The sequence below is a fragment of the Cucumis melo genome, chromosome 1 (assembly GCF_025177605.1).
Source record: "Cucumis melo cultivar AY chromosome 1, USDA_Cmelo_AY_1.0, whole genome shotgun sequence".
Taxonomy (NCBI): domain Eukaryota; kingdom Viridiplantae; phylum Streptophyta; class Magnoliopsida; order Cucurbitales; family Cucurbitaceae; genus Cucumis; species Cucumis melo.
In genome coordinates this window covers 16,655,056-16,677,693 of record NC_066857.1, presented here as the reverse complement: position 1 = coordinate 16,677,693, position 22,638 = coordinate 16,655,056, and the positions used below count along the sequence as shown (strand labels likewise).

General features: G+C 31.1%; 3 protein-coding genes across 13 annotated transcripts; all 3 read left to right on the top strand.

The window, feature by feature from the left end:
• The first annotated feature begins 5,640 nt into the window (after nucleotides 1-5,640).
• On the top strand, nucleotides 5,641-9,156 carry LOC103490304 (probable magnesium transporter NIPA6). 11 transcript variants are annotated; one of them, XM_051090465.1, is made up of 11 exons: nucleotides 5,641-6,151; nucleotides 6,340-6,370; nucleotides 6,502-6,639; nucleotides 7,005-7,061; nucleotides 7,143-7,233; nucleotides 7,438-7,489; nucleotides 7,573-7,700; nucleotides 7,789-7,926; nucleotides 8,044-8,136; nucleotides 8,235-8,352; nucleotides 8,654-9,156. In XM_051090465.1, exons 3-11 carry the CDS (start codon nucleotides 6,572-6,574, stop codon nucleotides 8,743-8,745), a joined length of 837 nt encoding a protein of 278 aa, XP_050946422.1. In that variant the 5' UTR covers nucleotides 5,641-6,151; nucleotides 6,340-6,370; nucleotides 6,502-6,571; the 3' UTR covers nucleotides 8,746-9,156. The 11 variants fall into 11 exon arrangements, with proteins under 11 accessions (XP_050946422.1, XP_008447981.1, XP_050946421.1 ...); XM_008449759.3 differs by having other exon boundaries at nucleotides 6,340-6,394; XM_051090464.1 differs by having other exon boundaries at nucleotides 6,340-6,398.
• A 4,239-nt stretch (nucleotides 9,157-13,395) lies between these two features.
• Nucleotides 13,396-15,105, top strand: LOC103490303 (eukaryotic translation initiation factor 4B3). The gene is made up of 2 exons (XM_008449753.3): nucleotides 13,396-14,705; nucleotides 14,856-15,105. Exons 1-2 carry the CDS (start codon nucleotides 13,609-13,611, stop codon nucleotides 14,923-14,925), a joined length of 1,167 nt encoding a protein of 388 aa, XP_008447975.2. The 5' UTR covers nucleotides 13,396-13,608; the 3' UTR covers nucleotides 14,926-15,105.
• Nucleotides 15,106-18,876: 3,771 nt separating this feature from the next.
• On the top strand, nucleotides 18,877-22,534 carry LOC103490302 (probable amidase At4g34880). Its single transcript, XM_008449752.3, has 5 exons — nucleotides 18,877-19,500; nucleotides 19,585-19,799; nucleotides 20,081-20,326; nucleotides 21,212-21,410; nucleotides 22,040-22,534. The coding sequence occupies exons 1-5, from the start codon at nucleotides 18,892-18,894 to the stop codon at nucleotides 22,406-22,408; spliced, it is 1,638 nt and encodes a 545-aa protein (XP_008447974.1). The 5' UTR covers nucleotides 18,877-18,891; the 3' UTR covers nucleotides 22,409-22,534.
• The last annotated feature ends 104 nt before the right edge of the window (nucleotides 22,535-22,638 follow it).

Below are 22,638 nucleotides of genomic sequence, written 5' to 3'. Positions count from 1 at the left end.
TATTGCTTCATGTAGTTCTAAATTTATATCGAAATTTTAAAAGATTATGTCTAGATTGGGATGATTGGTTAGTTTTTATTATGGGATGAGTTGGTTGAACTTTTATGTTTTTTCAGGTTGAGTTTGGTTCGGATTACATTTTTAAAATTTGGGTTGATCCAACCAAATCTAAATTTCTAATATTCTTAAAATATGTATTATGATTTATAAATATTCTCATTCATATTTTTTTTAGTTTGCAATAGATAAGTTAAATTTTAATATTTAACATTTGAGTTTTATAAAGTTTTAGTTATTAAAATGTGTTTTAAGTTGATAAATAAATATATTTAAAATAAGTAAGTACATAAATATTTAGATTATTTGGGTCATCAATTTGACCAAATTTTGAGTTAGTCCAAAAAATCTCTCAAACCCATTTACACCCGTAAATCAAACTGTCTTTTCACGTTTCGCAATTCTATTCTTGTTCCATTCTCGACCTCTTTAGATTTTAAGTAATTTGGATTATATTCCATTCTTGTTTTCAATTTTCAGTTTATTTTTTAAAAATTAAGTCTCCAAATATTATTAATTCTTTTTGTTTTTTTATTTACCTATTATTAAAAACCAATTTTAGAACATGATTTTGTTTTTAAAATTTGGTTAAATTTCCAATTTTTTTTAACTAGAAAAGACAAAACCTATTGTTTTAACAACTTTTAGAAGTATTTTTTTTGAAGTTGTAGATAACCAAAATATTTGGATGTCTTGAACGACATCTTAAATATATATATATATATATAGATATATATATATATATATATATATATATATATATATATTAGTTTAGAGTTGATACATTTTAAAATATTTAAAAATACTTAAATAGTTGTGTTCGTTTAGTAGAATTTCTAATTTACATGATGTTTTAATAATCCTCTTACAACTATTCATTGATTTATAGTTAATTTAGTATAGTTTGGACTTATATGTTATATTTGTTTTTACTAATTTGAATTTCTTTTTAAATAAATATAGTTTTATTTACTAACAAAGTTTTAAAATAAAAAAATGAAAAAGATACATTAAACACATTGTTCACACAAGATTTCGGAAGAAATATAATTTGTGGAATTGAACTTTGTACATTGATTTATAGTATTTGTGGATACAATATTCAATATTTGCTCATTTGATTCTTTCTCTCAAATATAAATTATGACTTAAAACTTTTTGATTTTCGATCTTCAAAAAGTAATAATTTCAAGTCTATTTAAACTTCAATCTTCTGAAATTCGAGAAAAATTTGATCTTCTAAGTCTTCAATCTTTTAGAAAATGATGATCTTGATATTGATAAGAACTTGCACGTATTGAGAGTTTTTTGAAATTTGAATCTTCAATTCTTCAGAGCTTTAGTTCATCCTTCAACTAAAGATCTCCAAAACGAATGGAAAAATCTCTATTTAGAGAGAATTTCCATGTGTTGACCTTGGGCCCATTTGCTTGTTGAGCTTGAGTTTGGACTCATTTGCTTGGTGGGCTTAGACTCGGGCCCATATATTTTTTAGTCCAATTTTTCATCATGGGCTTGAACTGCGTTGGATATGAGAAAACTTGACTACCCAAATTCAATCAAATTATAATCATCACAATCTTGCTATATCGACGTGTCAAGATTTAATTGGCTAAAATTTATTGTTCAACACACACAAATCCATAAAACCACATTTTCATCATTTAAAAATTCTTGACATGTCTATTCTATGGAAATCTTGGATTCTCACGAAGCAAATGATCTCTTAGAAATCAAAATAAAATACCAAGGTCCGATTTGATAATCAGTTTTTTCTTTACAAGTAAGCTTATAAACACTCACTTCATCCCGAAGTTTATTCTTTGTTATCTACTCTTTTTCAACATTAAAAAAGAAAAAGAAATCAAGTCACCTCTTAAATTCTAAAATGATAGTTTTCAAAAACATATTCTTAATATTTAGTTAAAAATTCAAGCAAAATGCAAAATTACGATAAGAAATCGAAAGAAAATAGATTTAATTTTACAATGCTTTTGCTAAATATGATTCAAATAATTACGAAAGAAGGCAATAGAAGTTAAAAAGAATAAATAGACATGAGTATCATTTTTCTTTTCTATTTGAAGAATTGGATTCTAAATTTTATTTCTTTTTTAATGAATTGGATTGAGAGGAACCCCATAGGATGAGATACCAAAAAGATGAGATGGTGATATATTTTGTATGCAACAATTTTTAGATACTACATTGATCTTAAAAATGAAAAATGTACAATAATGGTCTACATTTTTAGATACTAAATTATAATAAAACAAAAAATAGAAAGTAGGGTAGATTAAATCATTTATCAAAATAAGGTAATAGTGGATTACATTTCTTTAAAAAAATTTGGAAGGTAAACAAAAATGTTTGATTGCCTAAATTTTGGTCTTTCTTTTATTTCCTTTAGATTAAAAACAAATATATTCTTTTTTTTTGTTCTGCTAATAAATGTATTTTGTTTAAATTTAGTGAATCAGAATAAGTTTTTTTTTTTCTTTCAAATTTTTGTAATATTCTTTTCTTAAATCATACTAGATTTAATTTTTAGTTTAGCTTATTTATTTTAATGTTTCAATTGAGTTTAATGATTTTCTCTTTAGATTTTTGCATGATTTAATAATAATAAGAAAAATTGTCAAAAATAAAAAAGAAAAAAATAGAAAGTTCAAATCAATGAAAGAATAGAATTTTATTTTATCAATAAAGAAAAATATAGAATTCAATTTTTAGTCCTTGATAAAATGTAAAGAAAATTTAGGTGTTTTGATTTTGTTTTAAATAATCGAACCTTCAAATATACTTTGAAACTTTGAAAGACTAAATAAATATGAATTAAAAGAAAATCCAAACACTAAAAAAATTAAAATACACATTTAGCCTAATTTTGCTAAAGAAGAAAGGGAAATGGTCATTTACAATCATAACTTTGTTGTTGTAATAAATAATTAATTACAACTCAAAACATTAAATTTTATCAATGATTGAATCAATATAAGCCTTTTTTCTAAAAAAAAAAAATAAAATAAAACCATCTCCCCTGAACTAAAATAGTGATATTATAATTAAATTACAATTATAATTTTGGGATTTCTGTTTTGGTATAATCTCTAAAAAAAATTGATCTCTTAAATTCAAATAAAAAATCTGTGCTTAATTAAACAGAAAAAGACGACTCCTTACCTTATAAATAAAATTGTAATTTAACCTAAAACTATTTTAAACTATTTTTCTCTAAAACTTTTTACTTAAGTATGAAGAAATTATGACATGACTATTCTTGAATAAATTGAGAAAAATCGAAAATTTTACTTAGTTTCTTTTGAAAAAGAATATTTTTAAAAAAATATATTTGATCCGAATTTTTTTAAAGATTTCGTTGACCTCCAAGATATTTTAATTTTTTTCATAAAAAAATTTGTTCAAGAATCTTTGACCAAAATTTTTCTAGATATCATTAAACAGTAAATCCTTGAAGTTGCTTCTCCAATTTGAAGTTTATCAAACTAGTATGTTTTCACTTTACTACGAGACTATCAAAAAAGAACCATAAAAAAAGAAACTACAAAAGAACTGGTAACTCTCTATCTTCAACCAAACAAATATTTTCATAAAGATTGTATTATCTCAGCAAACCTACGAAGATAAGAAGGTTCAAGAGGAGTCTGATATTTAGTAAAAATCAATCATTCTACTCATTTGAATCTTGATTTAATAAATTTCTTTAACCATAAAACATCTTCTGATATTCATTCATTATCATAATTACTTAACAGCATAGCTTTTACATAGTTAACAAACTTAAAAGTAAAATAATTGTACTTTTTAATAAAATTTGGTTGTCAATCATTCATCTTCGAATTCATATAAAATCCTTGAAATTTTGAAAATGTTTATATAAAAAAAAAAAAAAAAGGTAGTATTATGATTTGAAAGGAATAGATTTTCATTAACACGTAAATATTTTTCGTGAGTTCTACATCTATGGAAGAAGTAAATCAATATCTAGTTTATCTAGAAAACTTTCGGATGTGAATTTGTGATCTAGGGAAGAGAGGACATGCAAAACAAATAAAAAGGGCTCTAATGCCTGCGTGAATAAGAAAATTATAAAATTATAGAATAGAGAAAAAACAAAACCATGATGATAGTGTATTTATAGGGAATTTGATATATGGTTTTATCTTTGTCTAACGAGGATTAGGGTATGAATTTTCTAATCCTAAATAAGATAGATCATGTCTTAAGTTGAATGAGCAAAGTTGTCTCAAATTTATCTAGGCTCATCCTTAATCGAGGTGGAGGTCAATGAGGTTGGTTTGAGTTTTTGACCCATACCATCATCTTTTCATGGTTCAAATAGACTATATGCTATGATCATTGACTAGGGAAGGTCAACCTCAACCTCATCCTCGATTGAGGTTGGCTCAACGTTGCATTACCCTCTTCCTTGAGCTCATTTTCATCCCTTGCTAATTTTCTTTCCTTATTTTATAATATTGGGCTAATTGCCTATGTATTTTCTTTAGATAGAGGTCGATTGACCCAAAATTCTTGCTAAAACGCTAGAGTTCCATCTCTCGAGGTGACTTTGGTCAACTAGACCTAGTTTGTTGTTCTTGGGCCCATTAGTTTGATATTCTTTTACCTTTATTTGACCTTTTAAACAGCCTGATTAAAAAATTTGAATTGTAATGTGAAAAAAATGTGAATAATAAATATTTCAATTTCTTTAAAAACAATATATATATATATATATATATATATATATATATATATATATATATATATATATATATATATATATATATATATATGTATGTATGTATTTTAAAAGTATCCATTGCCGTGGATATTTTAGTAGAATATAGACATTAGAATTTTAGGTGGGCATCAATATGATTTTTTAAAGAATATATAAAAAAAAAAAAACTCCCAAATATTTATCAAACAATTTTAAAAATGAAAAAAAAATTAATTAATTGACCATACGCTCAAATCTAAACACTAAAATTTAAAGGATTTGTTGTCCAATCTAAATCAGGTAATAATATTCCAACTATTTTAATTTGAGATGATTTTACAAAAATAATATAAGGTTTATGTGATTTTGAAAAAAATAATATAAAAATGGATGAAAAAGAAATATCATGATTTAAATAAAAGTATATAAAATATTTAGGATGGAAAGTAAAAAGAAAAAATATTTAGGAAGAAAGCTACAATATTTTTTAAAAAGTTGCCTGACATATTATGAAAATTAACCTATACTTAATCTATGTTAAGCAATTAGTAAATTTAATTTGAGCACATAAAAGAAAATTAAAAAAAGAAAAAAGAAAAAAAAAATCTCTGCCGACAGACATTAAGCAATATGAACTGTCTGGCCCCACAAAATATCCTAATTAGCTAATTAATTTTCAAACCTTTCTTCTTTTTTTTTTTTTTTCTGTTTAAAAAACAAACGCGTACTTTTATTTATTTATTTATGAATGGCATTAAAATATATCCACTACGTAGCTGACACGTATTACTATATTTATGTTTAAACCAAATAAAATAAAAAGAAACAAGAAAAAGAAAGAAAAACCATACACCCTTCCTTCCCCCATTACAAAATTTTCGACGAAAACCATCCTCAAGTTCTTTCAGATCTCTTTTCTCATCCCACTTTCCTTTACTTCCTCCGGCCTTCCCATTGCCTTTCTTCTTCTTCTTCCATTTCTTGGAATTCGTCATCTTCTTTTGGCGGGAACCTTGGCTTTTGGTAATGGTGGCCCCATAACTCCCAATTTTCATTGGCCAATCCGATTTATGATTGATTGATTCTTGCTGTTTTTGTTTTCTATTGCCGTTTGTTTGAATTTTGGATTGCGACCCGTTTCGGGCGGGAGTTTTCTGCGAACCTTTGATTTAATCCCACATAAACCTATTGTTTCTGGTGTTTTGCGAAGAGAGAAAGAAGGACAAATGACGATTTCGGAGAATACCAAGGGTTTGATTCTAGCTATGGCCTCCAGTGCGTTTATTGGGTCGAGTTTTATCTTGAAGAAGAAAGGACTTAAGCGTGCCGGAGCTACAGGGGCCAGAGCAGGTCTGTGATTACGTCCCACGAATTGTTATTGTTCTTTTTTTTTTTTTTTTTTTCTTCTTGGGTTTGGATTTGCCTTCTCGTTGAATTGAAATGCTTGATTTCTGGATGTCCAATCTATTTTTTTTTTTGAATTCTATCTGATCCATTTTTAATTTTTTCTTTCTGTATTGTGTTTTATGCCCTGTTAGGCTGTTAGGAGGACAGGGGAGTTTCTTTCTGGTAAATTTATGTCAGAACTTTTGGGTGGGTTAGTTCATTGTGGAATTTTTTTTTTGTTTTTTTTTTTTTTTTTTTGATCTCTTTATACTTGGTGCCATTTATTCAACAAGGGATTCTACCATGGCAAACAGGGAAGTTGGAGCTTTTATAAACGGAGGGAAGCTTTAGCTTTAAGGGTTGGGATTGGACTCTCCATAGATCATGGATTCAGAACATCACGAGACACCTTTTGGATGTCAGATGGAAGCTTTAAGGGGTTGGGATTTGAGGTTCTTTGTGAACTTGTCTAAGCTGCAACAGAGTTGTTAATTGTGATCCTCTTGATGAACCAAATAATAATTAATTAATGAATTTATCCTGCCATATGATATCGGCTTAAGCTTTTTGGTCAATTGGTGAAATAAATTGTATCACAAAGGTGGTTTAGGATATTCTATGTTCAAACAATGTTTCTTTCTAATTAATATTGATTTCCACTTGTTGTGTCTATATTCTTAAAGCATAAGCTTTTGGGTCAATAATGATTTAACATATTCTTTCATCTGCTTTGTTATTGCTTCTTATGGATGTTTAATTCAAGAGTCTGTTCATGCTCTACTTCAAGTTGATGTTTATGGTCTCATTCTTAAAACAGGTGTTGGCGGTTATACATACCTGTTAGAGCCACTTTGGTGGGCAGGCATGATCACAAGTATGTATCATAATATGTCAGATCGTTATTGTAAAAAGTATGAAGATGATTCTGATTTCGAGATTTTTGCTTCCTAAATAGTGATTATTGGCGAGATTGCAAACTTTGTAGCATATATTTATGCCCCAGCAGTTTTAGTCACACCCCTTGGTGCACTGAGCATTATTGTCAGGTGAGCCCCTATCTTTTGAGATTCTTGTATTATTTGTGTCAAAGAAAAAATGCTAATCGGGTATCTCACAATATTTTTTCTTCTGATTTGGGCAGTGCTGTTTTAGCCCACTTCTTATTGAAGGAGAGGCTACAGAAAATGGGTGTTGTAGGGTGTTTATCTTGTATTGTAGGATCAGTTATAATAGTTATTCATGCACCTCAGGAACATACTCCTGATTCTGTTGAAGAGATTTGGGATTTAGCAACTCAACCAGGTAAGGATTGTTTCTTATGAGTTTCATTCAATGAAATATCACCAAATTCCGTACTTAATCTCTTTTTCTTAATCCTTGAACAGCTTTTCTAGTCTACATTGCTGCTATAGCTTCGTTAGTGTTGGCTCTTATGCTGTATTTTGAACCTCGTTATGGGCATGTAAACATACTGGTCTACTTGGGAATCTGTTCTCTAATGGGTTCATTGACGGTAACTATCCCATTTCTGTCTACTATATCAAACTATTTTACTACTATTGTTTGAATTGAAATATTCTAAACGTTTGTGATTAACTCAGGTCATGAGTATTAAAGCTATTGGAATAGCGATTAGGCTTACGCTTGAAGGGATAAGCCAAGTAGCTTACCCTCAAACTTGGCTTTTTGTCACAGTTGCAGTAGTCTGTGTCATCACACAACTAAATTATTTGAATAAGGTTGGTGTCATATAAAAATGGAGGGCACAGTTGTTTCCTAATCCTTTCTTTACCGGATGCTTGACTTGAACAGGATTGTGCATTTGTGCGACTTATATGGTATTTTTTCTCTTTCAGGCATTGGATACATTCAATGCAGCCCTTGTATCTCCAGTATATTATGCCATGTTCACAACATTGACTATTATTGCTAGTGCTATCATGTTTAAGGTAAATTACTTAATCATATAACTCCTTAGATCTTGGTATTACATTTGTACAAGTGTAAAACGGCGAATGAAAGTCGGTCATGTCGTTCTATGCTGCAGGACTGGTCAGGCCAGAATGCGAGCACCATAGTATCTGAATTGTGTGGATTCATTACCGTCCTTTCCGGAACTATTATTCTTCACTCAACCAGAGAACAACAACCAGTCTCCTCACAAGGTATGTCATCTAAATATCCCTTTTACTTGTCCCTGGTGTCCAATTGAGAAATCTTGGTATGGTCTGAAATCTAATTGATCATCGTGTGATCCCGTCTATTGGGAAACCACTGTGTGTACACATGCTCGTATAAACCAAATATGATGTATCAAAAATACAGTCCTATACCCAGTCTTACCTAAATAAAAAGGGGTTAAATGTGGGTGTGGTTAATGTTTCATTGAGCAAATGTATATTGGAAATGAGCAAGAGAACTTGCGCAAAGCTACTAACACATAATAAGTTATACCTCTCCTTGCAGGATCTGTGGCATGGTATATTAGTGGTGATTCAATGAAAAGTATTGAAGAACATTTGATCACCATAAGCAATTCACATTACACGGAAGAATGAACCTACTCGATTCTGATTATAATTTGGAAGCCAGTGGTCTTGAATGCAAAACTTTAAAATATACTCATACCGGAAGGATGAGTACAATGTCCGATTTTAAAATCGGGACGATGAATTGGGATATCGACCATGATCTTGTCACGATTCGGACGGTTCTGTCCCCTTACTGCTGGGAAACGTTTAGCAATGAAACCCGAGCTGCTTGATCTGGTAAGGATCTTTATAGTTAGAATGGCTTGTTGGGGGGGGGGGGGGGGGGGGGGGGGGTATTCTCAATGATCCATGCTGGTTACAACATCAATAGTATTATAGCCTGTGCCATATGTACATTATGAGGTTATAACATTCATTCATTTGAGATCTCTAAATGTATCTTTTTATAAAAAAGTATTTAGTCATTTCGCCTTTTCACTCATGGTGTAGACCCATCTTATTTGATTTTAGTTTCTAAGCCTTGGGAATGGATGACTGATGATCCAAAGGGGGTGAACCTTAGTGTTAAGTGAGAAACAATTTTGACTGAAATTTATTTGTCTATCACAGTGTTTTAAAAATTGATTTGTTATTTATCAGTTCTTCAGGATTTGATTTGAGAGTTCTTAAACTATTAATGGATAAATATAGATTAAGGCTCAAAGTAAGATTTAACAAAAATTGATCAACCTTCACAAACCAACCGTGTTGAATATGTATCCCTTGATTTAAGAACAAGGAAGCATGCAATGATGCAAGCCCTCTAATAAAAGTTTAGATTCGAGACAAAACATTAGAGAATTGTGCACCATAGATTTTAACATTTTTTATTGTAGATCAATAAATTCAACTTCATTTCTTCATATCAAATTTCTTTTTTGAAATTTCGGGAGAATATGCAAACATAGTTTCTTAACAAATAATTAATTTTAATATTACTTTAGGTTACCCATTTGATATTGTCGAATTGGAAGTTTTGAAAAATCACAAATTCTCATGTTAATGCTCCAAACAACTAATAATAAAATCTCGCTTTAAATCTTATTTTGGTCCCGAAATATATGTTATTATATTTTGATCTTTAAACTTCTTAAAATGTCTGTTTTAGTTTTGAACTTTTACAAAACGCATGTTTTGGTCTATGTTAAGATTTCTTTAACCCTAGTTTGTATGTTTGGATGACTAGAGTTTTAAATTTTAATTAAAAGCTAGATGGTAAATGGATGTTTTGTCGAAGAACTAAAAAAGTAATCATTTTTAAGATTTTGATTGACACCATCTTGACACATTGTCATTCTACTTCACTTTCTCAACTAATATAGAAGATGCAATTCATATACATAACTTTTAGTGCCTCGAGTTTGAGATATTTTCTAAGTGTGTTGAACTTATTTTATTTTTTTAGTTTATTTTAGCTTGTCATATGTGTTAACATCAATATATTAGTTTTATTTACTTTTTATTTTACTCGATGTCATTTTTTTTATTTGCTTCAAGATTTTCACTTGAAAAGAAAACAACTAGCGAGTGAGGAGCCGAGAGGAGACGTGAGAGATTTAATTTTTTGAGTAAGAAGAACAAAATTACAATAATAACAATCACAATAACTATAACAACAACAATAAAAGTCCTATAGATTAGAGAAAGAGAAGGGTTTAGGGAAAAACAAAGGGCAAGGATTCCTCTTCTTCCTATATTCACATTTTTTTTCCTACTTAATCTGATTCTTTGATTTCATCTTGCAATATTCTTTGAAAAATCTAAAGAGTTATCTACCATCACACTAATATTTGTCAAGGTTAGTTCCAACTTTTCTCAACACTTTGTTGTGTCTTTGAAAATTTTGGAATTAAACTTTCTGATTTTCGTTTGATTATCAATTCAAAGCTTCTTTACAAAATATGGGTTTAAGGATGAAGTTTTTATATTAAGAGAAGAGTATTTTGTTTTGTCTCTCCTTTTTTCCACTTGCTTAATTATTTGAATAACTCATTAAGTTGCATTTTGAAAAGGAAAAACTCATTTCCTCTCCCCATTTTTACACAAATCAATATTTGAAGTTTCATATAATGTTAAAGTTTGTGTTAATGCAGTGTGACAAAAAAAAAAAAGATTAGTTTTTAATATTTTGCCGACAATTACTATATTTTGTTTTGTATATAGAAGTGGGCACATTTGTGGTTTAGGGTTCATCATAAAGGTTACTCTTTTACACATGAGTAATATCTTCCACATGTATATGGTAAGGAAAATCAATTTACTGATTTTGATCTTGATTATTGGTCATAATTTTGGGTATTAAAGTCTGATAAAGATTGTCATGGAGTTAATTATCCTTTTAAGTGACGGTATGTCATTTCAAATATACGTTTGTTCGAACATGATTATGGGATGATATTATTAGAATATGATATAGATGAAAATTAGTTTTTGTAACAACTAAAAAAAAATAGTTCAAATGAAAATTTAAGACTATCACTTTGATTATATATTGAGAGTGACTCGATATACATATATTTTTCTTATAAGGTTGTGAGTATCTTTTTTATATTTTTACATTGTTAGAGAAACAAAACATGTATGTTTAAGATTATCTTTTTGATTGAGAGGGTTCATGTTTATATTCTTTATTTTGATTTTTGGAATCTTAATTGCTTTATACATTTAGCATAACTTAAAGATTAAAAAAAGAGAACCCCATACAAACCAATAACTTTTTAAATCGAATTTTTTTAAACTATGCTAAGCAATTAAAGGTGCAATAAAATTATGGTACACCACATAATTCAAACATTTTGTTCTTTTTTTTCCTTTGTGATTAGGGTTTGTAAAAGTAGAAAGAGTAACAAATTGAGGAGTAATTAAAAAGTTTAAAAAGTAAATCTTAGAGACCGTTTGGGGGAAGGGTTAGGTTATGGGGGGTTAGTTTTATGATAAACCTAAGATTATGATAAGATGTGTTTGAGGAAGAGTTATGGAGGAAGTGTTTGATAAGATGTATTTGAGAGAATAGTTATGAAGAAAGTGTTATGATAATGTTGTGATAAGATGTGTTTGGGAGAAGAGTTATGTGAGTAGTGGTATGATAGTATTATAATAAGATGTGTTTGGGAAGAGTTATGTAAGTAGTGTTATGAATTTTCTTTTAATATATATATATATATATATATATATATATATATATATATATATATATATATATATATATATATATATATATATATATATATATATATATATATATATATATAATTCATATTATAAATCCATTACACAAATTTCATATATTAACTTACCAAATTGTCATAATTTTCGTAGAACAATTTCTCTTAATGTCTTTAAATACGACGTTCATTTTTAACCTTTTTCAAGTAATCGTTACGTACGAATAATTTTTTTTGTTTTTAAAATTCATATTCTAAATCTAATACACGAATTTTGTATATTTAATTTACCAGATCGTCCTAATTTTCATAAAAAAATTTATCTTAATTTATTTAACTACAATGTTCATTTTCAACATTTTTTAAGTATACGTTACGTTTCAATAAATTGATTTTTATGAATATGACACGCACGCAACCCGTAAATATGTAAATAAGTGCAAATAACAATTGGAAATACGAAATATTGGAAACGAAAAATAACAATCAACGCTTTTACCAACTATAGTTTTGTTTTCTAGTGAAAATTACAATAAATCTAGTTTTAGGTTTCTCTTCAATTTATTTTAGTCTACTTTTAAAATATTAAATTTAATTTTTATTTTTTTTAACGGTGATTTATATACTTTCAAAATATTTATTTCAGAAACAATTATTGGGTAAAAAATTCATGATCCTACTGCTTCTATAACAGAATATTTGTTATGTTAATTTAACTAAGCTTAATTTAATAACCAAAATAACATTATGAAAAATATAGACAAACCGCCTCTAAATAATAGGATTGTTGAAATTACCACTAATTGTTAATTTAATCAAATAGTCTTTATCATTTTTTAATTGTTGTAATAAATTTATGGTAGTTTGTTAAAATGTTACCATTTTTTTTTATTGAATTGACATTCCTTAGATATTTAAGCTAATTAACAAAATACATTAAGTTGAGATTGATATTAAAATGATATTAAAATTTTAATTTTACAAGAAATTAAAATTTTAATAATGTAATTGTACCAAATTCATAACTTAAAAATAAGCTATAATTTTAAAATAAAAAGATTAAAATTAACAAAACTCATAAATATAAAAATTATAAATGAGAAAAAAAATGGATTAAAAAAGAGTTGAAGAAAAGTTAAGGAAAAGTTGAAGAAGAGTTAAGAAGAGTTGAAGAAAGATCGAGGAAAAGTTGAAGAATGGGTTAAGGAGTGTTGAGGAAGGGTTAAGGGGCTAAGACTAGGGTTACATAACCCTTCCCCCAAACGAGGGTTGGATTACATAACCCTAACCCACATAACCCAACCCTTCCTCCAAACGACCCCTTAAAGTTCAGAGAGTTTAGCTAATTTTAATTTAATAAAATTTCATACTAAAAAACTTTTGTAAAAAGTATTGTAAATTTTTTTTTAATAGAAAACAAAAGTAAAATTTAAAATATAGAAAAAATTGAAACAATTTAATATACCAAAATATCTTCTTTTTTTTTTTTTTTTTTTTGTGGTATTGATTGATAATGGAAGATTTTCGAATTAAGATTTTGTGTGGGATAAGCAGATGGGAGAATCTCATCATTCACCGTTGATCTCCACATTGGACATTCCTCAACCGTCCGATGAGAATCTGTAATTTACCCATTTTATAGCATTTGAGCCTCAACTCCGGCCATCCATTTTGCTGCTAACAAACGCAAACCTCAATTCTCACACAATCTCAAACCACAGCATCAATGGCGGCAATGGTTTCTTCTCCATGGGGAAAACCCGGCGCTTGGGCCCTCGATTCTGAGGAACACGAAGCTCAACTCCTTAAAGAACAGGAACAGCAGAAACAACCTGAACTCAGCCTCGATTTCCCCTCCCTCAACGACGCCTTAGCCACCAAGCAGAAGAAGAAAGGCCAAACTCTCTCATTAGCCGAGTTCAACACCTATGGAACTACCGATTCGAGATCTGAGGATTTTATGGAACTACCCACCGGCCCTCGCCAACGGACGGCGGAGGAGCTCGACCGGAACAGGCTCGGTGGTGGGTTCAGGAATTATGGTTCGAATGGTTCGTATGAAAGGAATAATAGGTATTCTAATGCGGATGATTCGTCTAATTCGAAGTGGGGTTCTTCTAGGGTTTCTGATGAGAATCGGAGGAGTAGTAATGGGTCTAATAGAGCGGATTCGAGTAAGGAATTTACATCTTCTAGAGCTGATGAGGTTGATAATTGGGCTTTAACTAAGAAGCCCATGGCTGGGAATGGATTCGAGAGAAGGGAGAGAGGATTAGGGTTTTCGGATTCGCAATCGTCGAAAGCCGATGAATCAGAGAGTTGGGTTTCTAATAAGAGCAATATTCCGTCCGGTGGAAGGAGATTTGACAGAGAGCGACGAGGAGGGTTCACAGCGAGCGGCGGCGGGGCAGATTCAGACAATTGGGGGAGGAAGAAAGAGGAAGGTAATGCCGGTGGCGTCATTGGTAGTCGGCCAAAGCTTAGTCTACAGCCACGTACGTTGCCGGTTGGCGATGGGAAATCGTCGGAGATATCAGCGACAGCAGCGAGGTCCAAGAGTTCGAACCCATTTGGAGCAGCGAGGCCGAGGGAAGAGGTACTAGCCGAGAAGGGACATGACTGGAAAAAGCTTGACGAGCAGCTAGAGTCGAAGATTAAGGAGGTGTCAGTGGAGGAGAAGACAGAAAAATCTAACGCCATTTCCTTTAGGAAAAGGAGCTTTGGCAATGGAAATAGCCGGGCTGCTGAGGACAGAACAGAGAAGAGCTGGAGAAAACCGGAGTCGCCACCGCCACAGGAGTCTCCGGAATCTCGTCCCGAAAGGTTTGTTCAATGATCAACTGAAATTTGAATAGATAATTTCTATATTTTTTTTCCTTGTTGTAGCTTTATCGTCACATTATCTAACTACCCATTTATGTGTATTTGATTGAATGGTGAATTCTCATATATATCTGGCAATTGCTTTTACAGTGGAGAGGAAAATGTAAATGGAGATTGCGAAGGCAAACGCGAACACGACGGGGACGAGAATGGAGCTTGATGAATGTGATGTAAAACTGAGAGATCGAAGTTTTGGGGGTGACGACAACATTCTCTAATGTTGTTATCTTTATAATTTTGCCAATGAGAAACAATTTTGATGTGTTCACTATAATGTCTGGAGCCAAACTACTGCTGTGTTAACATTATTGTTCTAATCTTAAGTCCCATTTCCTCTGCAGAGTTATTTATTATTGATAATTGTAGTGTTTGTTTCTGGTTGGGTTGCTTTGCTTGGAAACAGGATCAGGATCGCTTCTACGACCCAGTATTAATCTGAATGCTTTGATTGTTTGTTTTCTTGTAGCTTTTATTGCAGGAGGAAGGAGGCAGAGTTGTCACTTTCTGTTTTGTTCAAATGTTAATGGTTTTGTGGAACTCTTTCCTTTACATAGAGAGCTGTGAACGCATAAGGTTTTCTGGTCTATTTATTGATCAGCATGTATACAAGACCAAAAAGTCCCTAAATTGTTACAACATAGAATATACATACTTTAATTGTTATGAATTTATGCAGAGACTAAATTGTTGTTTGAAGTAAAGCTGATTTTTAACTTTTAAGTTGATATAAACAGCTCAATTTCAATAATCAAGGACATGGTAGTCGTCAGATAACTCTTTTTCTTTTCTTTTTTCCTAATTTTAAGGCACATTTACTGAGTAATTCTATTTTTTGCCTCTAAGAAAAGTTTTCAACAATTATAAAAAGAACCCTATCAAAATCTATATAACATTTTTAATTTCTTTTTGTTAGATTTTACAAATATTTTACAAACCTCAATTACTAAAGGGTGTTGAATAGAAGATGCAATTTGACACTATCTATTGGATTGAAAGTTTATGGAGGAGATGGATACATTGCTTGGAGAAATTCAAATTTATCCGTCCCAAACACTCATTGGACTAATGAATGAATGATTGGTGTTTGCATCAACTGCTGGAAGCATTCACCTGAGTTTACTTCTATAAACTTTAACTCCAAGGTGCCTACGGTCCACTTCGCTCCACGTTTGGATGGGATTAGGGTTATTCTGCCACCTCCTTTACTGTCAGTTGCTCCTCGATCGAACCCATGTCTAATATCGAAAAAGCGATCGACACATGTACACATGATGTGACAACAGTAGTAAATGAATGGACTCTACCAACGAACTTGACAAACTCTGATGGTTGAGAAATCAACATTTCTTCAGTTTACTAAGATCCTTCTTTAGCAAACAAAGTTGGAAAGTATCATTGCGATTTGTACGGTTTCTTGAAATTATCAGAGCATTGCAGAACCATCAGAAGCGTTTAGGAATTACATGCAAATCCTCGTTAAGGGTCTTGATCGAAGTGGATTCATAGCCACGAAACTAATCGGAAAATATGTCGAACATGGTGAAGGTGAATTGAAAATGGGAACTGCACGGAAGGTGTTTGATAGATTGCTTCAAAGAGATTTGTTTGTATGGAATGTGGTTATACAAGGGTGTGTGAATTTGGGTCCGTTTGTTAAAGCTCTTAGCCTGTTTGATGAAAAGCAAGTCAGTGGAGCACCCACAAATCGCTATACATTTCCTTTTGTGTTAAAGGCATGTAGCGCAATGAAAACATTGACAATGATGAGATTGTTCATTGACATGTTTTGGAATGTGGGTTGGATTTGGATTTGTTTGTGGGTAATGCTTTGATCGTGTTTTATTTCAAGTGTCAGGATAAAGTATTTGATGATATGCCCTAGAGATATAGTGAGTTGAAACTCCATGATTGTTGGTTATACTTTGAACGAGAAAGAGGACGATGCTAGAATGTTTTTTCATGCCATGCTGCATAACCAAGTTGATTGCTCATATGATTAGGCAACTCTTGTTTCAATTCTGCATGTTTGTATTACAAAATCTGCTTCCCAAGTTGGCTTTTGGATTCATTCCTATGTTATAAAGACAGAAATGGAAGTTGAGGCTCCGTTGGGCAGTTGCCTTGTTTCTATGTATGGTAATTGTGGCGAATCTACGGATTGTAGGTTTTAATTTATTGAACAGAATACTAAAATTGTTCTTCTTATTTTTTAACAAATAGGATTATGCTTGAAAAAGAATTTTGGTTTCTTTAATATCAAATTCCAGACATTAATATATATATATATATACCCATGACACATATGTAAATGATTCTGATGTGAATTTATAGTTTAACTTTCTTGATTATATGATATTTCACATTTTGTAGATCGAGTGGTAAAAGATTTGAAACAACGTTTGCTATTTAATAAAATAAGTTTGAAAACTATTTGATAGAGAAAAACATAAAGAATAATTATAACCTTTTATAATTTACCATGCGCTTGGATACTAATAATTAATTGGATGTTTGTCAATTAAATTTGTAATGTGAACAATCACTTTTAATCTTTTTTTCAAAAAAGAATTTTGTTGGTCAAAATAGGCATAATAAAGTTTCTAACATTGATCTCAAAGTCATAGATTCTATTCTTCACGGATGTAAAAAATAATGGAAAAAAAAAAGAATTATCCTTACAAATTTCTCTTTCTATGTGATTCTAAAAGTAATTAATTAGAAGTAGAAAATAAATATTGGAATAATTTAAAAAGTAAATAATATATATGAATATAGTTGACAAGTTAGATGTCAAAGGGAGGGAGTTTGGTTGAAAGGAGAAAGCAAAAATAAAAAAGTCACATCTTAGGCACTAATCGTGGAGTGACCAAAAATAGTATCTTAAACAAAGTGTGCTTTAATGGTGACTCATGATCCGCCTTACCAAAACCTTGTATTCCTTGAGAAGATTCTATCCCATGAAAACGCTCTTTAATGGAATTTTAGCTTTAGCTGGTCATGACCAAGAAACTACTAGTTTCGCTTGGTGGGTCGAGAAATGTAGATTAAAACTAAGTTTATTAAATGAAGATCAAAGTTAACCAGATTTAGTGAAATCAATTTAATAAAAAATGTGCATTTCAAGTACCATAGATATGTATGGCAAAAAAAAAAAAAAAAAGATTAGTGAAAAAAAGTTTGAAGCTAAATTTATTAAATAAACATTATGATTAACAAGATTTAATAAAATCAATTAAAGAAAAATATGTAATTATGTACCGTATATATAGACCAAAAGAGAGTAATGAAAAACCCGCATTATAATAGTATACAAAAAAAAAATCTTACAATAACAGTAGTTTAAAAATCCATTAAAAAAAATCAAAGATCAATCCACAAGTATTCTAACAAAGCCATTACATCATATTTTTGTATAGAGATTGATATCAAAATTTTCATTTCACAAATATATCGATATGAATTCAAACATAAAGTTGAATGAAATTAATTAAATTAAAAATTTAATTGTGTAATCACTATAAATTGCCTAATTTAAGAATAAAGGAAGACATTAAAATTTTAATAATGAAATTGTACCAAATTCGTAACTTTAAAATAAATTGTATTTTTAAAATAAAAGATTAAAATTAACAAAACTCGTAAGTATAGAAATTATAAATGAGAAAAAAATTAATTAAGGAAGAGTTAAGCAAGGGTTGAAGAAGGATTGAGGGATAAACTTAGAGTTATGATAACCCTTCCCCCGAACAACCAACCCTCCCTTTTATAATTGTTCCCCAAACATGTCCAAAATTATTATTACTATCATTAATTGTTTAAACGTCTATTCATTTTCTAAAAAGGCAAAAAGTTATAGTTTTTCAATTAAAAAATAAAAATAAAATCAATTATAAAATCGATAAAAAAATGTGAATTTAGTTTTTGATTACATGATTTCTTGTAAATAGAAAAAGATGATAAACTATTTACGACTTACTTAATCAAATTATTGAAACATAAAATTTATTATGATTTATTTAAATATAAAGTATAATATTTTAAAAACATATTCTATTTTTAATACGATTTTAATAAAGAGAATCAAATCGACAGAACTATTAGAGGTGATGCGTTGACCAAAATATAAATGTCAACTCTCTCCATAGCTTGTCCTTTACAAAAATCCGAACACTTTCCTATCCAATCTCCGGCCGAACGCCCCCAACGGCCCACCCTCCCAAAAATGAACATTGTCTTCTTCTTCCTCTCTGCTGTCTTACTCTTCACCGGCCTCGCCAACTCCTCCTACTTCTCCATTGACGAAGCCACCATCGTCGAAATTCAAAACGCCTTCTCCCAAAACAAACTCACCTCCACACAACTCCTCGACTATTACCTCAACAAAATACACCTACTAAATCCAGTCCTCAAAAGCGTTCTCGAACTAAACCCAGACGCAAGAGCTCAAGCGGAAGCCGCCGATCGAGAGAGGCTCCTCGCCTGTGGAAAATCCCTTGGCGAACTCCATGGAATTCCAATTCTACTAAAGGACGCCATTGCGACTAAGGATCTTCTCAATACAACCGCCGGATCCTTCGCGTTGTTGGGTTCGGTGGTGCCTCGAGATGCGACGGTGGTTAGTCGCCTGAGGAACGCCGGTGCAGTGATTTTGGGGAAAACTTCGCTTACAGAATGGTTTAAATCCCGTTCTTCTAAGATTCCCAATGGATGGTGTGCTCGTGGCGGTCAAGCGGTGGTTAGTAAATTTTTTCTCCCTAAGACTTTTTGCCCTAATTTTACATGGTTTCTTGAATTGAATTGAATTGAATGAAATACACAGAACCCATATGGAAAAGGAGGGGATCCATGTGGGTCAAGCAGTGGGTCGGCGATATCGGTGGCGGCGAATATGGTGGCGGTGTCATTAGGGACGGAGACTGATGGGTCGATTCTGTGTCCGGCTGATTACAACTCGGTGGTTGGGATTAAGCCTACTGTCGGTCTCACGAGCCGGGCCGGCGTTATCCCGATCTCTCCTCGCCAAGACACAATTGGGTAATACAAACTTGAATGAATGAACCCTACAAATTTGGAATATTTTTTACATTCTGACCAAATAAATTACTTCTAATGAAATTTGGACCAGTTTAAGCAAGTATAATTTCAAATTTGTTCACTTTTAGTTCCGATAGTTTTAATTATCCAATTTTAATCTATATACATTCAATATTCAATAATAATAAAGAAAAAGTTAGTCCTTCAAAGTTAATCTTTACCCAACTTTTCATTACAAGTTTGATTAGAAGGTGCAATTGAATTGATGGGGGAGTTGACAGGCCCATATGTAGAACAGTTTCAGATGCTGTTTATGTGCTTGAAGCTATTGTTGGATTTGATCCAATGGACTATGAGGTAACCAAGGAAGCTTCTCAATTCATACCTTCAGGTGGTTACAAACAGTTTCTAAGGAAAGATGGGCTTAAAGGAAAGAGATTGGGCATTGTTAGGCATCCCTTTTCTGACTTGTATTCCAACAACTCCATGGCCATTCCAACTTTTGAGCAACATCTCAATCTGCTAAGGTATATTTGCAAAAATAATGACTTCTTTTTTCCTTTTTGGTCCACATATGATTTGATTTGGTCCTTTACCATTGAGAAGTTTGAATTAAGTTCTTATACCATGAGATTTTTTTAGGTGAAATTACAAAAAGTACCTCTGAACTTTACTTTTTTGTTTTCAAGGTTGTGCTCTAGTTGTTTCAAAAATTGTAATGTTACTTTTTACGGTGTTTAAAAACTACAATTATAGTAGAAAGTTGTTAGAATGTTGGGATGAAAATTGAGACGGTATGGTAGTAATTTGGACACCTCTACACTTGTTCCATGTCTCCATTTTCATCCTAAGTTTTATTGGATTACAACTCCAGCAGTAGTTTGAATCATTTTTGAAAACCAAAGGTAATGATATTGTAAACCGAAGTTAATGTTGTAACATTTAAATAATTGGAGTACTGTCTAAACATAGAGCCATAGAGCAAATTTCCAAGGTTTTATCAACAATTTGGTGTTGTGTCGATTTAGTTTTGGTTAAATTGAAAAAATTACTCCTAAAGTATGTTGATAGTTGTAATTGTACTTTTACACTCTCAATCGTAAAAACTTTAGCCCTCAAACTTGGTACAAGTATCACACTAGGATCATCAAACTTGCATAGTTGTAAAACTATAACAATCGTATAAGTTCAAGGATTTAATTTTTACCATTTGGGAATTTGATTTCTACCACTCTTGTAAGTTTAAGGGTTTAATTTTAGCACTTCTATAAATAAGTTTGAAATGTTTTTGCAACTATCTTAAGAGCCGTTTTTGTAATTTGGCCTATTAGTTTTTGAAGTGTATTTAGTGTAGCGTACTAGTTGTTGAGAGTTATTTATTTAATTTTTTTTTTCCTTGGCTGAAACTGAAGGAAGATGGGAGCAACCATTGTAGACAACCTTCAAATATCAAATGTAGACGTCATTTTGAATCCGTATGAAAGTGGTGAATTCATTGCAATAATAGCTGAGTTCAAGCTGGCCGTAAATGATTACCTCAAGAAACTCATCCAAAGTCCAGTTAGATCTTTGGCTGACATTATCTCCTTCAACAACAAGCACCCTGAACTAGTAAGACTTTCTTATGAATCGAATCATACAAAAAAAGTATGACATGATTTTTCTTTTTTTTTTTCTTTGGTGTCTTACTCGACTCTTAAAAGAAGAGTTTTTTTTTTTGGTACGGATGACCCTTCCATAGACCCCTTCATAATTAACCATTCGTCCCCTACAAATGTGTGAAATCTAACATTTTTACGTTAGAGAACACAATCGCATTTTATTATGTATTACATTAAGGATAACCATGACTATTCTATCATAGGCCTAATGCAAAGACCATCTCTATTTTTTCAATTTTTTCACTCAATATTAATGGGGAAATACAACAAACTTTGAGAAAAATGAAGATCACAATGGAAGTGACCATTGTGTTAGGGCTACAATAGACATGACAATCTCTAACGCTGTCTTCGAACGCGACAAAACAAAATTGAAAGGTAGCGATACGTTATAAAATCTGATAACAATAGAGGTGACCATTAGTCATGAATGAGTCTAGGAAAGAGTCATCCGTACAGGAACTGCTTAGAGAAGCGTAGAGTATATTATATAATTAACATTTCAAAAACGTCAAGTAACACAATTATACTATTCTTTGATAAGGTGTAAGTTGTTTGTATTTCTTGTTGGGATTGCAGGAGAACATGAAAGAGTATGGCCAAGATGCCTTTCTTTTATCTGAACAAACAAATGGTATTGGAGAGATGGAGAAGGAGGCAATTAGTAGGATGATGAACTTATCGCGAAATGGGTTCGAGGAATTAATGAAAGGCAACAATTTGGATGCAATGGTGACAATAGGGACAGGAATTGAAAGTGTGCTAGCAATTGGGGGATACCCAGGAATAAGTGTCCCTGCTGGATATGAAGAAAATGGAGAGCCATTTGGTATTCTATTTGGAGGTCTTAAGGGGAGTGAACCAAAGCTAATTGAGATTGCTTATGCATATGAACAAGCCACCATGGTGAGAGAGCCACCTCTTCTTTCTCGAATTTCAAGTTTGTGAAAGTTGTTTGTATCAAGTTTGCAAATTAGAAGAACTTTTTTTTTACAGAAAGTAAAAACAAATATTTACAATCTCTCTCTCTCCCTCTAAATTGCAAAATGATAGATGATCCATTTCTTCTTATTATTTTATGAATTGTATTGTGCTTACTGTAATCTATACTATCATGTGGTTGTTGGGCATGTTTGAGAGTTATCTTAAAATGGTTAAAAGTTATTTTTATCTTGTTT

Coding starts and splice junctions, on each gene's coding strand:
- LOC103490302 (XM_008449752.3), top strand. CDS start 18,892: ATGTCAACTCTCTCCATAGCTTGTCCTTTACAAAAATCCGAACACTTT. Junction 19,800..20,080: donor CCTCGCCAAGACACAATTGG/GTAATACAAACT, acceptor GGGAGTTGACAG/GCCCATATGTAGAACAGTTT. Junction 20,327..21,211: donor CAACATCTCAATCTGCTAAG/GTATATTTGCAA, acceptor CTGAAACTGAAG/GAAGATGGGAGCAACCATTG.
- LOC103490304 (XM_008449755.3), top strand. CDS start 6,028: ATGACGATTTCGGAGAATACCAAGGGTTTGATTCTAGCTATGGCCTCC. Junction 7,234..7,328: donor GCACTGAGCATTATTGTCAG/GTGAGCCCCTAT, acceptor TGATTTGGGCAG/TGCTGTTTTAGCCCACTTCT. Junction 8,353..8,653: donor ACAACCAGTCTCCTCACAAG/GTATGTCATCTA, acceptor CTCTCCTTGCAG/GATCTGTGGCATGGTATATT.
- LOC103490303 (XM_008449753.3), top strand. CDS start 13,609: ATGGCGGCAATGGTTTCTTCTCCATGGGGAAAACCCGGCGCTTGGGCC. Junction 14,706..14,855: donor CCGGAATCTCGTCCCGAAAG/GTTTGTTCAATG, acceptor TTGCTTTTACAG/TGGAGAGGAAAATGTAAATG.